The sequence below is a fragment of the Ictalurus furcatus genome, chromosome 25, assembly GCF_023375685.1.
Source record: "Ictalurus furcatus strain D&B chromosome 25, Billie_1.0, whole genome shotgun sequence".
In the NCBI taxonomy this organism is placed as follows: Eukaryota; Metazoa; Chordata; class Actinopteri; order Siluriformes; family Ictaluridae; genus Ictalurus; species Ictalurus furcatus.
The window spans coordinates 19411488-19430263 of record NC_071279.1 but is presented as its reverse complement, the minus strand read 5'-3'; the positions used below and the strand labels follow the sequence as shown (position 1 = coordinate 19430263).

The window sequence follows — 18776 nt, the reverse complement described above, 5'->3', positions numbered from 1 at the left end:
CATGGAGGAAAACCTGCAAACGAGGAGCTGTTCTGGTGTAAGAAGATTTTATCCACGGAGGCCGACATGAGACGTGTGTATTTTTCAATGTTCTCAGTACAAACACTCGCAGCACAAGGGTGAGCTCATTACAGTAACGTTGCTCCAGTCCTAGCAAAGTGTGGTTTTATTTATCAATAAGGCCTTCTGTCTCCTCCACTGACAATAACAACCCTTTCCCCAACATCACCAAACTTGAAACTGGAAGTGTACTGGCCTCACTGGATACCTCACTCAGCTATCCAGTAAGTTCACCTCCTGCACACAGTGACCCCCGGACCACGCCGTGATGTTGAGGTGTTTCATTTGCATGAAAACCTTTCTAGTGTCTACATCTTAAATAATACAGATGTGCTTCCCCCCCAAGTGTCTGATGGTTACCGTAAAACCCCGTATATACTCTCACTCCAGGTTCTACCTTAGACAAATGATTTGTGAAAGGACCATACTGAAACTGTACTGCGTCCCCCTCCCCCACAGCGGGATTACACATTATTCCTCTTTGGGGTTGTTAGATCTGCTGACCTAAAAGCACTTCATTAAACTTCTTCTATCAGAGAGGTTCCAGCACACAGGACTGATAGAGCTCCAGTATATCATATCTGTAAAGTCATGTGACTCATCACAGCATCAGAATAGACAAGAATTCACTGTGAGCTTCACATCTCATTACAGCTAATGGACCAATCAAATCAGTCCACAGCTTCAAAACATCCAATCAGGCGTGAGTCTGGACCTGCTTTTCTACTGAACTCACAAGTTCATTACCTCACTATCACTTTGTCTAAACAGGAACGATGATCACACTCTTTGTCGCGCTTTACTCTCTTTTTTCTCTCTGCACAGCTGGTGAGTAACATTTTGAAAACTTTCATTTAAAATAGTCAAATTTCACATTTAAATCATTTACTGACATTAAACATTAAATATTAAACACTTTTTTACAGCAAAAACTTCTGACATCAAGGAGCTTCATGTGAAAACAGTAAAGCGTGGAGAAAATGTAACTATGGAGTGTAACATGAGCAAGGGCAAAGACAAAAATAATTTAGCTTGGTACAGACAGAGTTTTGGAAAAGTGCCTCAGTATTTTGTAAGATATTACGGGCAAAATAATTACACATTTGCAGAGGGATTTAAAGATAGCCGCTTCAGTATGACTGTAAATGACCAGAAGTTTGATCTCAACATTATCGGAATGAGAGAAGATGATGGAGGAGAATATTTCTGTGGAGAAGTGGAGGGAAATACAATAAAGTTCACATCTGGAACACGTCTGCAATTTGAAGGTAAACAGTTTTACTCTGATAACCTGCTAATTCCAGATCAACACTTTAACCAGAATTATGTGTACATATGCATTAAATGTTGAATATTTCACATTATTCATATTTAGTATCATTTCTGTTTATTTGCTGCTTTTCCAATGTATTTGTAAAGGTGAAGAGATGAAACACTGTCCTACACCTGGAACGGTTAACAACAACACAGATTCTGTTACAGGGTTCAATGAGGGTTCAAAGAGCAGTGATGGAAAAGGTAAGAGTTTTGATCAAATAAACTTCCTTTCACTTTCTATAACAGAATTTTCTGTAGTTAAAACCTTTTCCCTTACTGACTCCATTACTATAAGGCGCTGATGACAAAGGTGTTTTCGGGCTTTGGGAAACGCAGGTCATCAGCGCCTTATTGTAATGGAGTCAGTAAGGGACCATCTAAAAAGTGTATGACCTGGGCAACTGTATAAGATTCTACTAAGTTTATAGTGGTCTACTTAACAGGATATCTAACTTATTGCAGTGTTAGGATACAGTACGGATAAAGAATTTTTTATAGCATATATATATATTATTAATTATATCACACATATAAACTTATTGTGCCATATAAAAATCTTATATAGTTGCCCAAGTCATGCACTTTTTACTGACTGCGCTGATGACCTGCGTTTCCCAAAGCCAGCTTCCGCTTCCGGGCTTTAACGGGAGAAAATTTAAAAATATATTCAGATGTACTGGTTCGATGTCCACTCAATACACATTATTAAGACAATACACATTATGTCCTTTTTGTGTGTTTATTTCTTGAGAAATAGAAGAAAGAAGCTCGAACGTACAGCGAATGTCCAATATAAACCCAACTTTAAGGCGGTTTACAAAACCGAGGATACGGATTACATACGGCTGTTTTTTTTTTGCTTTTTTTTTTTTTTTTTACCTGGAACTAAGGGGGAATATATGCAATAAATGTTGAATATTTCACATTATTCATATTTAGTATCATTTCTGTTTATTTGCTGCTTTTCCAATGTATTTGTAAAGGTGAAGAGATGAAACACTGTCCTACACCTGGAACGGTTAACATCAACACAGATTCTGTTACAGGGTCCGATGAGGGTTCAAAGAGCAGTGATGGAAAAGGTAAGAGTTTTGATCAAATAAACTTCCTTTCACTTTCTATAACAGAATTTTCTGTAGTTAAAACCTTTTCCTGTTAATAAATCATCCAATATTTAAAGTTTTTTTCAGTGTTACTCCATTATATATTTCAGCTCCTGATGTTTATTATTTTTTTTAACAATTTTATTTTTCCATACAGGTTCCAGTTGTACTGATCAGATGCATGTGCTGGTCTGGCTCTCCATTTTTAGAGTTGGAGTTCTTGCCTTCATGCTTCTTATCTTTCCAATAATCCTGATTGTTTTCAAATTAAGATCAAATTAGAAATTCAGATACAAATGGAAGAAATACTGATTTAAGGAGAAAACAGTGTGTTAGATTTAACTAGAGCTAATTGCTTATATTGTCCGTATATTGGAATGATTTTGGTCTAACTGTAATGTGGAGGTATTTACCAGCCGTACTTACAGCTGCATTTAAGGGCTCCTGAGAGGCGCAGTACAAAATCGTTCTCCCTATTGTCTCGGGGTCTAATCCTGAGCATGCCACAGACATCCGTGGTCGGAAGTCTAAGAGAGCAAAATTGGCCGTGCTCTCTGGGAGGGAGGGACATACTCTCTCTCCCCTGTCAATCACAGCAACACCAGCCAATCATGGGAATCTGTGGGTGTGTTATGCTGCCCCCTGATGGTCAGAAGTTATAAAAGATGCAGTTATCTGGCTTCCCGTGTCTCACAGGAAGCATGTGATAGCCTTCACCCTCCCTGGTTGGTAGCTGTTGTGTGACAGGGGAGACCTCACTGGAGGGCGGGAACTGGTCATGAATAAATTAGGGAGAAATTCAGGGGAAAATGTAAAAATGCATTTAATTAAATAAAATCTAAAGTGAATGTACAACGCAGTAGTCCTCTTTATTTAAAAGACTTTTCTTCATAACTTCAAAGAAAACCACATTTTCCTCATCACATTATGCAAATGTTTGAGAGTCCAGAGAGTCGCATTAGACATATCACACACAACTATAATGTAAAATATAAATTTTATGCAAACTAGATCGCTGAAGTTATTCACAATAAACTTTGATGTTGTCTTGAGAAAGCCGTCTGAAGGTTTGAAAGTTGTACAAGCTTTTAATTTAATGATTTGGAAAGAGAAAGAAATACCTTGCTAGCATGAACTAGCATGTATTGCTAGCATGTTTTCGCATGTTGCCGGCATGAATTAGCATGTTTCTACACAGAATATATAACACGAAATACCATGTATTGCTAGCATGTTCTAACATGTTGTTAACATGTTTTAGCACACTGCTAGCAGTAATTATCATTTTGCTATCATGGATTAGCATGTTGCTAGCATTAATTAGCACATTGCTAGCATGAATGATCATGTTGTTAGAATGAATTAGCATGTTTCTAGCAAGTTTTAGCACAAAACTAAAAATGTTAGCAAAATCTACCATTAAATAATCTTTCCATATTAATAACATGTTTAATACAGGTTAATCATTACATGATTCAAATCTACACAAAGGTGTGAGATTATACTTTAATTAATCCCAGTTCTTTAATTAATTGCACAAACTCGTCCAATGTTACAAACTGTAGTGTGTCCAGCCCTGTCACATCCAACACTCGTTGGAGGAGGATGTTGGGGGAGGGGGACGCAGTACAGTTTCAGTACGGTCCTTTCACAAATCATGACTAAGGTAGAAACTGGAGTGAGTGTAAATATACGGGTTCTGAAAGGAAATTTTTCATATATTTCTCAACTTTCAAATTCACGCATTTACACTCGAGCTGTTACTTTTTTTGTATAAATGGCTTATATTCCTCATAAGCATGCATTAAAACCTCTAACTCTGCTTCGCTGAAGTATGCAGCTCACTTTTTTCCGCCCTGGGTTTCCATGGTGACTCCTGAAATCGACGATCCGTTGATAATGTCTTTATGTCCTCGCCGTGCATGCGCATCAACTCTGAGTTACCAATTGGAGGCTGATTGAACTAACTCCTAAACCGGTGTTCTGGAACCGACATACTCCGAGTAAGCAAGGTTTGGGTTAATCAACCGAGAGTTCAGGGTTTATGTGACGGTAAATTAACCCTGCTTTCTGGAATACACCCCTGGAAGATGATAACAGTGGCAGTCAGTGAAGCAGGGGGTGGATTAGGAAATCAGACAGTCGCTGGAGCGAAGACAAATTGGAAAGACCTTCAAAACAAAACAAAACGAAATCTTTCAATAAGTTCTCCATCTCCATGTATATCCACACAGTTGGTGTGGTCTCTCATAATTCTTTCATGCCTGAAAAGCTGCTGATTGTGTAGCCTGTATGCTAGATTCTATCATTTTTATTTTCACCTTGGAAACTAGTCAAAAAAACTGTGGAGTGTATCCGTACCGAACTTGTCTCCCATTTCAAAAATGGCTTCTCTGTGCTTATGTCCCGGGGCGGTGGAGCATTAAATCTCCTCCAGAGGAGTACACCAGTCCTCCTGGTTCTCTACGTGTCCCAGCTGTAGCAGAAAGTGTCACGCCAGTCCATATGATACTGAATAACACAATACACACAGTACAGACAGAAGGTGATGCTGATACACACCCATTTCTCCTCTGAAGGATGTAGCCCTTGAAGAGGAGCGGGGAGATTTCATCCATCATTACTCTCTGTAAAAGAAAAACCTCTTTAACTGCACGTCTCACTGAACACATATTTATTCATTCATGCACTTTTATCATTTTTATTAAAAAAATATTGCCTTTTTGGTAAAAATGGTACACTGCTGTCAGCATTAACATTTCTGAAGTATCTGATTACAGTCGGCTTTTAGAGTTTGGAGAATAGAATTATATTTAAAGTTGACTTGATTTCATCCATGTATTGAATGTTTACATTTAAATATAAACAGGACTGCACTAGAATGTCGCTGCATGCTACATTTACCCATAATCCCCCTCTCTGTATCATGAGACAAAGACACAAAAACACATTAACGCAGAAGTTTAAACCAGGCTTTACTGCGCGTGTGTGTGTGTGTGTGTGTGTGTGTGTGTGTGTAAGTGTGAACACTTAAGGGATGTGCTGCTACATCTATGAAGAGCCATCGTCAAACCACAATGCTATTTCTGTTAAACTGAAACATGTGATGTGACAGAGCGCTGTTGCAGCCAGTAACACTTCTTCACATGCATTAAGAGCGTTTGAATCGAATACTTGAGTCCACATCCAGAAAGTACACCTCTCTCTTCCCACCTTACACACTATAACACTGGACTACATAAAGTTTATCCCAATATGCAGGCAATACATACTCTCTGTAGTGCTTCTGGCTGCTGAGCGCACTGCTCACTCCAATGTGAGAGGAAATCTCTGACAGATCCCCCTCCCCTAGATCCCCCATTTATTCATTGAGCAGATGCTTTTATCCAAAGCGACTTACAAATGAGGAAATGAGAAGCACCTTTCCAAAAGTCCCCCTTATGGTGGTCCTGGCAGGCATTGTCTATAATGTGGTCTTTTTCCAGAGGAGCTGAGGAGCAGACATTGCACATACAGGTGGAAAGCAGGTGGTGGATCAGCATCAGGCTTGCTGGGGTCAGATGGCTGGGGTAGGACATGAATGCTGGGGTTCTTAGGTAGAAGCCCAGATTCGGAGGCTGTGTCACCAGCCTCTGGCATGAGAAAAGCTTAGGAGACTGTCCCATCGGCCTCTGCCAGGAATATGATGTGTAAGGGTGTCCCATCGGCCTCTGGCGTGAACATGGCTTGGTAGACTGCCTCATCGGCCTCAGGCATGAGCATGGCTTTGGAGGTTTCTTCGTCTGCCTTAGACTGGCACAAGACATGTGAGGCTGTCTCATCGGCTTCTGTCGTGAGCAAAACTTGGTAGCTGTGCCATCGACCTCTAACAGGAAGTGAACTTGGGAGGCCATGCTGTTGAGCTCAGACAGGAACATGGTGTTGGAGGTTACCTCGTAGTCCTCTAGCAAGATCATGTTAGGAGAGACCATCTCGTTGGTCTCAGGCTGGACCTCTGGAGATGAGGTAGCCAAGTTGACTTCTAGCTGGAACTCTGCAGGGACAACCACCTCCTGTTTCTCAAGCTGGAGCTCTGGAGATCAGGTCGCCACAGTGACCTCCGTCTGATGCTCTGCAGGGGAGACCACCTCGTGGGTCTCAGCTGGTGGTCTCGAGGTGAGGTAGCCACATCGACCTCGGGCTGGAGCTGGGCTCTGTAGGCCGCCCTGTCGGCCTCGGGCTGGAGCTGGGCTGTGCCGGCTGTCCTGTCACTGAAGCTGGGCTGTGGAGGCCTACCTGTAAGCCTCGTCATATTAGCTGCTGAAGGCAGAACAGGTTTGTCCGACAGGCTGGTCCTCCTCAAAAAATGTTAGGTCGGGGTTGAATTCAGGTCTCCCGAACACCTTTATTAATAGTCCAACCAACTGTGATACATTACTTAGTCCACTGGATCTAGTGGCACTCAGGAACTCATCCCACTAGCGAGATGGGCCAGTGTATTCCACTTTATTACACGTAACTTTATTTATGAAATTTAACGTTTGGATTTCTTTGTGTGTGGATTTTGTGATTTAATACCAACATCTGGTGAAAAATTTATGTGAATAGCATCATTGGAAATATATTTACAGAAAGAAATGTTGATGTGTTCAATACTTATTTCCTCCACTGTTTAAAAAATACTTGTAGTTCAACTATTTCACTTTCCCGTGATGTCAGTGTCATAACAGGGTTTATCAGCGAAGATGAAAAGCTCCTTCTACGACATCACATCACTGAATCTGGATTTAATCTCCCTCCTCAGTTCTTTAAACACTTTAACAAGTTCAGTGCAGCTGAAAGTACTGATGTAGTGCTGCGTCATTTCCCATCACGACTATTTGTAGACTACAAACAGCCTTTTTTTTACTGAGACTTTACATCTCATTATCGGTCCAGAGCTTCAAAACATCCAATCATCCAACCCCCAGCCCTGGAGATGTGAGGCGAACGTGCTAACCACTAAGCCGGTCATGAACATCACTCACATAAATGTCTGAATATAATCAGGGAGGACTATTAGGTACATCGATAATGGACTTTAACAAAATGATGACACACACAGTGTAATATGGCATTTGTGGAATTTATTAAGGAGGCACAATGTAAATTGTGTAAAAACATTAAGATAAAGAAAACCTCGACACTTCATCAGTCATCAATATACATTTCTAATGAAATTGAATATTTATTTCCTGGAGATTAATTTCAGGTTAAACAGTGGAATCTCATCAGTAATGCAGTAAACACTCGTCTTTATACTCAGCCCTCTTAAAGGTCCTCAGTATTTCTGGAAAATTGTTCAAATGTATAAAAGTTTTACATTTACAGATGTACTGACTACTAAATGTTCAGATAATCTACATTAATTACGATATTCACCAGATTTATCCTCTTTATAAAACTCCTATGTTTCAAAGCAAAATAAATTAAAAACAAAAGTTAAAGCAAGATGTGAACCATGAGCCGTTCTTTAATACTTTAACCTTCAGAATCAAACAAAATGTTCTTTTACATTCTAGAAATTATGTGCAAGAGAAAATGCTGAGAAAAAATCCCAAATATAAGACTTTCATTCAAGAAAGAAAAAAACAGCAGGATGTAGGATTTTGATCAGAAATATTTTTTAAAGCTACATCCATCAAGTGAAGCAAATCAGTAGATGAATGATGTTAGGAGTCACCATGGAAACAGCATTAACACTTACATTTTGGTTGTGTTTCAAGTCTGAAGTCATTTGTCTTTATCTATTTTATTTTAACTTGTGCATAAACGTCTTCATGGCTCTTGTCTCTGGATGTTCTGGAGGATGAAGGTTTCTTAGCAAAACTCACAGCTGCATAGTTCAAGACATCTTCATCGTCAGCCTGATAAAGAACAAGAGCCGTTATTGTGTAAATAGCTGTCTATTAGAATTCTCTGTGCATTGTGGATTGTAGGTCAGATGTGGATTTATTTAACAGAATAGAATCACAATTAATAGAAGACTGGATTACCTGATTGGTGGGAGTTTGATGGTTTCTTGATGAAGCACCTGAACAATAATACACATAAGTAAAGTTTAAATGTAGAAAGGAGTCACATTTTGGTGACAAATTTATACAGTAACTCTATAAATAATAATAATAATAATAATAATAATAATAATAATAATAATAATAATAAAAGTAAACAAACCTTTTCTCTGATTTTTATATAAAACTCCAAGCAGAAACACGATTACAATAAGAGATATTATAATGGAGGTCGTTAAGACAATAATCCAAAAGTTGTCTCCTGAAATGATGAAAAGGAACAACTTGTATAAATATTGGATGATTTATTAACAGGAAAAGGTTTTAACTACAGAAAATTCTGTTATAGAAAGTGAAAGAAAGTTTATTTGATCAAAACTCTTACCTTTTCCATCACTGCTCTTTGAAGCCTCATTGGACCCTGTAACAGAATCTGTGTTGTTGTTAACCGTTCCAGGTGTAGGACAGTGTTTCATCTCTTCACCTTTACAAATACATTGGAAAAGCAGCAAATAAACAGAAATGATACTAAATATGAATAATGTGAAATATTCAACATTTAATGCATATGTACACATAATTCTGGTTAAAGTGTTGATCTGGAATTAGCAGGTTATCAGAGTAAAACTGTTTACCTTCAAATTGCAGACGTGTTCCAGATGTGAACTTTATTATATTTCCCTCCACTTCTCCACAGAAATATTCTCCTCCATCATCTTCTCTCGCTCCGATAATGTTGAGATCAAACTTCTGGTCATTTACAGTCATACTGAAGCGGCTATCTTTAAATCCCTCTGCAAATGTGTAATTACTTTGCCCGTAACGTCTTACAAAATACTGAGGCACTTTTCCAAAACTCTGTCTGTACCAAGCTAAATTATTTTTGTCTTTGACCTTGCTCATGTTACACTCCATAGTTACATTTTCTCCACGCTTTACTGTTTTCACATGAAGCTCCTTGATGTCAGAAGTTTTTACTGTAAAAAAGTGTTTAATATTTAATGTTTAATGTCAGTAAATGATTTAAATATGAAATTTGACTATTTTAAATGAAAGTTTTCAAAATGTTACTCACCAGCTGTGCAGAGAGAAAAAAGAGAGTAAAGCGCGACAAAGAGTGTGATCATCGTTCCTGTTTAGACAAAGTGATAGTGAGGTAATGAACTTGTGAGTTCAGTAGAAAAGCAGGTCCAGACTCACGCCTGATTGGATGTTTTGAAGCTGTGGACTGATTTGATTGGTCCATTAGCTGTAATGAGATGTGAAGCTCACAGTGAATTCTGGTCTATTCTGATGCTGTGATGAGTCACATGACTTTACAGATATGATGTACTGGAGCTCTATCAGTCCTGTGTGCTGGAACCTCTCTGATAGAAGAAGTTTAATGAAGTGCTTTTAGGTCAGTGCCAGTGTTTTGGGGCAAAAGATATTTAAAAGACAGACTCTGAAGTGTACCACCAGTGACAGATGGTACTTGACGATGCTATTTAAAAATGCACTTTTGATACTTGTTATTGGCATTTTGTTTACTTTAAGTAGTTTAAGATAAACCCTACTGACTGTAGCATAAATCACATCCTGGTTATTCTAGCCCATAAGTTCTCAACATTGGGGTCATTACCTCACATAGTTTCACATGGGGCTTTGTACCAAAACGCCTGAGCAGTATCAGACAGCGTGGTCATTAAAAATGAGAACAAGGTTCTGTAACTTCTGCACACACTACAGCATTCATGAGAATGGAGCAGTGAACCGATAGTGTTGCATGTGAGAACACTCACCACCGTCAGCACCGGCTCGCTCAATACGGATAAATTCACATGTTTAAAATCTCTAACCTGTGTTTATATCTTTCTGTAAAGCTGCTTTGAGAAAATGTCCATTGTCTCAAAGCGCAATACAAATAAAACTGAAAATCGGATATTAATATGTTGTGCTGTCAGAGTCGTCTAGCTTTCTGTAGCACAGTGCTGATTTTTTTAATAATAAAATCAGTGAGGAAAGACTGTGTGAAAGGGAATTTGCTGTACTTGGGCATAAATGTGTGTGTGTGTGTGTGTGTGTGTGAGATATTAGCTGTGTTATTGAAGTATACCTGGTAGATTTGGCACAATGTAATGTTTCGGTGAAGAAATGCTCCCAAATACCAAACCGTAAAGATTTCGTGGAATCTCTCAGTTCCTGCTTGCTGCTGATTAAAGGCACGACTACACTAGTCTGCTCGTGTATGACTCGATAAAAGTCAGCTTGCTGAGGAGAAGTGTGCTGTTTGAAACTGTAGCCGTTCCTGAATCGAGAGAAAGAGGAAGTCACTTTTTCTGAGAAGAAGAGTGGGCTTGATTAAGTAAATGTTTATTACAACATAAGCTCTATTTCATGCAGAATAGCCTACTTTAATATGCAGTCTGTTATTGTTTGATACACCGGCACATTAAAATTGAGAGTCTTACTTTGAGTGAAATGCTGTATTGTTATGGCTCTAATAACCGAACACATCAACATAGGAGTTCAGATGAAAATGAATTTTTCATAGCAGATAAAAATGTTAGATTGAGAAAAGCTCAGAGACTTTGAGGTCGGGACTGACACAGTTTGGAAACTATAACAAAAGTGGGTGTGGCCAGACACATGTAACACTGATAGGTAGAGAAGAATATGGAGAAGTTAAGGAACTGCTCATGATCTGAAGTGTACCACCTAATCTTATGGCATGGGAACGTATGGCTGCCAATCAGAGTTGCACCAATGTATCGACCGATAAAGGCTATTTTTCCCGCTCTCGGCCGATAGTTTAAAAACATCCGATGATCAGGGCCGATTATATCCTGTCAATCAAAAGAGGGTGTGAAAACACATGTTTTTTCGTGCTGTGTGTAAAGAAGTTGTCTCTTGTGTGGAATTATGACAAAACTGCAGTTTGTAATCTCTGTAAACTCTGTACTGCTAAACTTTTACACCGGAAATGAGCAGCAGTGAAGAGGGAGTTTCGCGTCGAGTCTAATCCACCCCCCGCGTGCTGCTCCCGCACTGAATTAAAGGGCCAGTACACCGATGAAAGATTTCAATAAAGATGAGTGACAAAAACATAGTATATATTGCACAGAACAGTCTATTTGTAGAGTGTATATTTCATAACCAGTTAATGTTAATATATAAAAGTGTATATTATATATGACCAGTTTGATGTCAGTGATGAAGTAGAAATGCTTGTGTTTGTGGAGAGTGAATGTGAAGACTAGCAGGAGGTTTTTTTTAAAAATTCAGTCAATGTTAATACGAATTAATAACATTCAATAAGATAATAATCTTACTTTAATCTTCAGAATGTAGTTCATGTGTTCATGTTAATTAGAGTAATGTGTTCTCTGTTGATGAGACCAGTTACTGTCAAACAACTTGTTGAAATGGAGAGAATAAAGTTAAATTATTATTTTATTAAATTAATTAAATTAATTATTATTAATTTAAAAGAAGACTTAAAAGGCAGAACTATCGGTATCGGTTATTGGTATCGGCCGATATCACTCTGAATAATCAGTTATTGGCTGAGAAATTTAGTATCGGTGCGTCTCTACTGCCAATGGAGGTGGTTCCTTTGTATTAATTGATGACGTGACTGCTGACAAAATCATCAGGATAAATTCTGAAGTGTATAGAGTGGTGATTTTTATAAACTCGTATATCTTTTTCATGATGTGAACTGTTCAAATGTTGTTTTATGATCTCATGAGAAGAAACACTAATTCCCAAAGGTGTGTGTGTGTGAGTATGTGTGTATGTGTGTGTGTGTGTTAGTCTGCCAAAAGACATGTCTTTTACTCTTATGACATAGCAGAGATATAAGCGATAGAGGAATCTTTGTTAGCAACTCTTGCAGTTTTGAACGGTAAAACAAACCAATCCATATTTTTACTCATGGTATATCAGGGACTCTGTTAATTGCCAGTCCTTATATTCCGGGGTAAACACAGAGTGATGGGAGTTGCCTGAATTTTTGTATTGCATTAGTCTGTTCCCCCATACTCGCCCTGACACCGCTTATGAAAATGAGTGGTTTCCAGGACTCTCTAATGAGAGTTTGACTATTGGTCATGTATTTCAGAATGATCAGTTTATTGGTGTGTCATTACAACTCACCCGCGAGCAGCAAACTCTATTTAGGATTGCGGAGAATGTTCCTCACCTGTCAATGACAAAAAGGGGAGGTAGTTGGAAGGGAGTTGGATGAAGACTGTTCTAGTCTGTAGGGACTGGATATATAAGGGTGTCTTCAGTTTCTCACCATCTCTACAAACACAGCACATTCCTAATTTATTACACACTTCAGCTGTCTGCTCTAGACCGGATGTGTATGTGTGTGGAAACCGATGCATCAGTAACAACAAAAAGAATTGCTCCTTCTTTGTGGTCTACAGACGCTCTTGATATTGGCAGTATGAAAAATGCTCAACCCCTGCAGGGTGGTTTCTAAATCTAATTACAGTCCTTACAGAACACAATATAGTTTTTTTTTTTCTGAAGCAGAGCAGGGTCTAAGTGAAATCATTGCCTCACTGTTGAAAAACTGCACGCATTCCCCTGTTTCTAGCCCTCTACTGACTGTTAAAAAAGAAAACTGGCACATACAGAATGGAACGAAACTTACATCTTGTTAATGAGGCTGTCTTTCTATCTGTTCCCATTGTTCCTAATCCTGCCACAATACTCTCAGAAATTACACCAACTTTAGCCAATGCATTCTTCTCAATTCCAGTTCATCCAGACAACAAGTATTGGTTTTCATTTTATTTCAAGGCTAAACACTATCAATGCCTCAGGGATTCACAGATTCTCCCAGTTTCTTTAATACATAGGTGTTACAAAATTCAGAGTCCTTTGTTGTGCCTGCAGACAGCAAACTGCTAGTTTAAGTGAACGATCTGCTATTAGTTAGCCCCAGTAACGAAGCCTGTTGTCTCTGCTAATGTTTCTTGTGGAAAATGTCCATAAACATGCATGTGACAGTCCACAGCTGATACAACAGTCTGTCAAGTATTTAGGACACATAATTTCAAATGACACCATAAAAATTGATCCTGAGAGAATTTCTCCTATCTCTACTCTCCCAAAACCCTGGATGAAAAAGCAGGTCATGTCTCTTCTCTGTACGTTAAATAACTGCCGTGCATGGATCCCTGATTATTCTGAAATATCACAACCTCTCTCTAACCTGGCTCACAAGCTCCCTATCCACATGAATGAAGTTGTCACATGGACAGAGGAGGCTGAAATTTCTTTTGAATGTTTAAAACCATGTCCAGACCTGACAGACATTCCGAATCTTAACGCTGATTGCATTTATTTTGTTGATGGTTCCAGTTTGAAACTCTCTGATGGCTCTCATGCTCTTCATCTGCACATGCTGTGTGTGATCAGCTTTCAGTTACTTAAAGTCACAAATTGCCTGCTTCACTTTCAGCTCAGGCCTCTGAATTGTCTGAATTTAAATCATTACATGACACTGGTGTTTTGAACAAACAGAGGTTTTGTTACTCCCTCTGGCAAACCCGTTACACACAAAATTCTGATCATGAATCTACTGGATGGTGTTCTCCTTCCTAAATCTATTTCAGTCTGTAAATGTGAAGCACATACTTGTGACACAGACCCTGTTTCTCAAGCTGATTTGGCTGCAAAACAAACCGCACAGCGCGCACACGCTTTGCCTATTTTAAAGTAATCTGCCATTGAACAGGAACTGAAACTGTGGAGTGCACATTGCAGAATGGATCCAGTTTCTAGTGTTTGGCTTGATGCCCAGCCATCCCAAAGACTGTTTTTCCTTATTTGGCCCAACTCATGCATGGTGCAGACCATGTATCTAAAGGAGGTATGGTAGACATGGTAAAGAGAAACTGGCATGCAGCAGGATTTTCAACACAATTTTGCAACAAATGTGCTACATGCCTACAACTGAATATTGGGATACCATGAAGGGGTGTACTTGGTCTGCAACAATGTTTAGGTAGGTGGTATGTGTCAAAGTAACAAAGTGTCAAAGTCCTGTGTTCAGTTCCTGTACACAGGAACACATGCTTTATTTAGTTTGGCGTTCCAAGGACAGGCATTGCAGTTTGAAGTTCTACCGTTTGGCCTCTCTAGCGGTGCGTTTGTGAGATTCATGCAGGGATCCCTATACATTCTGATGGAAAGATATATTATATGATTGGCTTGTGTTTGCTACCAAACAAGGAGCAGGTGACCCGAACTACATCAAACCTTCTCACACAAATTTCTTTTAACACATAGTGTAATTTTATCAAGTAATGTAATATTTAAAAGTAAGCCCATCATTCAGGTGCATCAGATGTCTCCCAATGGTCAGCCTGCGGCTCCCCGTCACTGCCACTGCTGCTCACGCTCGACCTCAGCTCAGACATTTACATAACTCCAAAAACACATGTTGCCATATAGGGTATTGTTCTGGTTAAAGTGGACAATCATGGGTGAAGGCCACGGTTTGAAATCTTCCACAGTAAAAAAATAACTCTCGCTAAATGCTGTACTCCGTATTTAGCTTGATCTCCAAGCTACTGTCAGGTTTGTTTACACTTGGTGAGAGTGTGGCATATCGCAAATACTATTCGCATAGTCTGATGCGTAAATCAGTCAAGCACTGTCAGTATGACAGTTTTTATCTACATACAGAAAGAAATACACACAGCTCTCAAGCCATTTCATGGGAACTTTACATAGTCAAGTTACTTATCTATAACTATAGTATGTTTCTTGGGCTGCCATATGTTTACTGGATTTGTGATACTGTGATTTTCCCTTTTTCTTTTGAATAAAATCTTTATGGCATGTCCAAAGTGTCCGTAGTGTATGAATAGGTGTGTGAGTGTGTATGTGATTGTGCTCTGCGACGGATTGGCACCCTGTCCAGGGTGTACCCCGCCTTGTGCCCGATGCCCCCTGGGATAGGCTCCAGGTTTCCCCGTGACCCTGAAAAGGATAAAGCGGTATAGAAGATGGATGAATGGATAAAATCTTTATGGTTTGTGTGTAATGTGTAATGTGTAATGAGACTTATAAATGAATGAGAGATGAAATAATGAATGAAGCTATGAAAACAGCTGCTTTCATCTCTGCTGTTATAGAATCACTTTTTATCCATTAACCAAGCATCAAAGAGCTCTACCTTTCCGCATGATTTTGTAAAGATAATATATTTTCCACCTAGGGAATTTTTGATTGTTTTTGCACTCCCTCCTCAGCGCAATTTGCCATAAGTGTTTGGTATGTTGGGTGAAGTGTGAAAGCAGTTTTTGATGTAATGAGGAGTCCAGAAAACTGATCTCTGGTCCACTTGAAAATGGTGGTCTGGTGCTTTGCTTCAACCAAACCATAGTGCAGTTTGCAGGATGCTCAAAGGAAGAACCTGAAGGTGAAGACTATTTCTGTAAGTCAACAGGGCATTCTTCTGCCTACTCTGATTCTTAGTAATACACATGATTTTTGATTTTTAACGGGACCAGCCCCACATTTCTCTCTGTTCCCCTATTTATTGTATTTTGTACTTCATTATTTTAAATGATCCTATTTAAATATAACTAATGTACTTTCAGATGGAGGAAGATCAAGCTCTGTGGGAGACATCGCACCTGTGAACCAACCGAAACATGACAAAAAAGGAGAAGAACCTGAAAGTGAAATATTATATAATAATAAAATATTAAGGTCTTTATTTATGACAGTATCAGTCCCACAACACATGTTTTTCCCCTCACTTATTCTTCAGATATGTACATTAGGTTCACTATAAATAAATAATAATATTTAAATAATAATTAATAACAACAATTATTAAAAATAACAACATGTAAATAATGAGATTTCAGGTGAAGATCTGGTGTGCTTCAGCAGGGATCTCTGAGTGTGAGTACTCTAGCTGCTGTGCACAACAGCAGATGAATTTGAGTTCCTCTTGGAGGCTCATTGGCTTTTTCCTCATCACTGTGTACTTGCAACTAGTTGCAGAAGGGTTCATTCTTCACGCTACACGATTGCTGAGAAAACTAAACACACTTCAAAATACCAAAGCTTCTGCAATCCCTCTGAGACTGAAGAAAAATGTCTCTGAACCGTTCACACTACACAATCAGTTGAGGATATGTAGTATGCACAAATCATGCTGTCCTAAAACATGGCAGGAACGTCAATCAAAAATGTTGATCCTATGTCTAATTTTATTCATGTGGTTGATTCCATGTAAAATCCAACAAAGGATGTGAACCACACTGTCAAAGAAATTGCAGATATTTTGCAGATAATCTGTTAGTTCAAGTATGAGAGCAGACAGACCCAATGGCAGCTACAAAACCCTACAAAAGTTATGAGACGTGTAGTTTCACTTCATCTTACAAATGAGTCAAAAAAAAATTCATATATTACGCCACATAAACAAAAATTTAAAATAAATCTATCAAAAAAAGATAAGTTGCATGTTTTTACCAAAATGTACAGGAATGTCCAAAAAAATAAAAATCACAATTAATAGGTATTTAGTTTTGTTATTACTTGAAAGGAACTTGGTAAGACCTCTTTGATCCTATTCATTCAGATTCTAAACGTAAAAAAAATCATAGACTATTTCCTCAACATTGCTCGTAATTTTTTTCTTTACAACAGACGAAACAGTAAAGAGGTCTTGATCACATGTGCAAAGTGTTAGTGTTAGTTCTCCATGAACTTTGCAGTAAACATGCATCAGGATCATGTCACTTTATGGAAGATGAAGGCTTTATGGAGAGACAGATAACAGAGTGTTAGGTATGCACCATCACGCGAGTCGGGAACAGTACTACTTGCAATGTGAATGAAGACCAACCTCCGAGGAATGTTTGTTGGGACACCGAATTAATGCCCGTGGCGGCGTAAGCCTGCTTTCATATTTCGGCATGGGTGTAGAGGTTCCCCCCTACCGTATTATTGAACGTGTGACAGCTAGGAATCGTCGCTGTCCTGTTCGGAGCCATTTTGGCGTTTTACAGTTGCTGTCTTTATAATAGCTTTAGTTGTGTTGCTAACTGCTGTCTTTATTATTTTGAGTGGTGTGGTATTGTGGCTGTTTTAGTTTTGTTTATTTGGCAGGTGAGCTCCGTTTTACCTGATGGATGTATGTTTTGTTTAAACGTGAGATTTGCATTTCTGTTTGTAAAAGTATTGGTTGTTTGGGCATCGTCTGCTTTTTATGTTTTGTTTGTATTTCTTTAGTGCTGGAATTGTGGCCTGCGTGGTGCATTTGGACCAGCAGCACTTTTGTGCAGTGGCTCACTTAGAGTAGCCCTGAATGCACCTTCTAAGGTGTAGTCTTCTAGGGTGTATGATCTCACGCTTTTCTAATCATTAATGTTCAATTGTATATGTTTTGTATCTTTTTTTCTTTCAGGAGCTGAAGCTGTACAGCAGAAATTTCCCTCTCCTTCTGTGTGCAGGTGGTGGTGGGCCTGATCTCCATGTGCTGTGTTAGAAACTCTAATTTTTTTGTAATAGTTGTGTGTGTATGTTTTTGTTTTGTCTCTTTCTTGTTAATTATTTAAGACTTGACACAATTACTGCATATTTGGGGCATCAGTGTGACGGTTTTAGGCTACAGCCTTTTTCTGAAGTGGTTCCATGATTGGGACTCCAAAGATTTTAATGTTACAAAATTATATTGAATCTTAATAAAGTGTCTTTTCTTTTGTATTTGTCCCATGTCTCTGACCTTCCATTGTACAATGAACCTTTAGACCGGTAGATGTTGATTAAGACCTGGAGTTAATTAATTCTCTGGACAAATTTACCATGGTGGCATAGTCACAGCTTGATAATATATATATATATATATATGTGTGTGTGTGTGTGTGTGTGTGTGTGTGTGTGTGTATTTTATTATTATTATTAGAAATTAAATTTAGTTGTTTCATTTATATATTTAGTCATTGGTGGCACCTCGCCACACTAGCAACATGCTAATTCATCCTAGCAACATGTTAATTCATTCTAGCAGCATGCTAAAACATGCTAGCAATATGCTAATCCATGCTAACAAAATGCTAATTCATCCTAGCAACTTGCTAAAGCATGCTAGCAATATGCTAACCCATGCTAGCAAAATGCTACTTCATGGCAGCAACATGCTAATTCATGTTACGGTACCGCCAGCAGATGGCGCTGAGGCGACAACATGCACCAGCAGCTTGAGAACATGCACGTGAGTGAAGTGCTCATGGACGCTAAA

At 38.8% G+C, this 18776-nt stretch overlaps 2 gene segments (V, D, J or C); one reads left to right on the top strand and one right to left on the bottom strand.

Annotated features, from left to right (window-relative positions):
- Positions 1-698: 698 nt before the first annotated feature.
- Positions 699-3390, top strand: LOC128601133 (immunoglobulin lambda variable 4-60-like). The segment is given in 4 exon segments: positions 699-888; positions 987-1328; positions 2361-2459; positions 2638-3390. Coding segments are annotated over 4 exon segments (618 nt in total).
- A 4086-nt stretch (positions 3391-7476) lies between these two features.
- On the bottom strand, positions 7477-9761 carry LOC128601129 (immunoglobulin lambda variable 4-60-like). The segment is given in 6 exon segments: positions 7477-8365; positions 8495-8532; positions 8676-8774; positions 8898-8933; positions 9148-9489; positions 9588-9761. Coding segments are annotated over 6 exon segments (687 nt in total).
- Positions 9762-18776: the final 9015 nt, after the last annotated feature.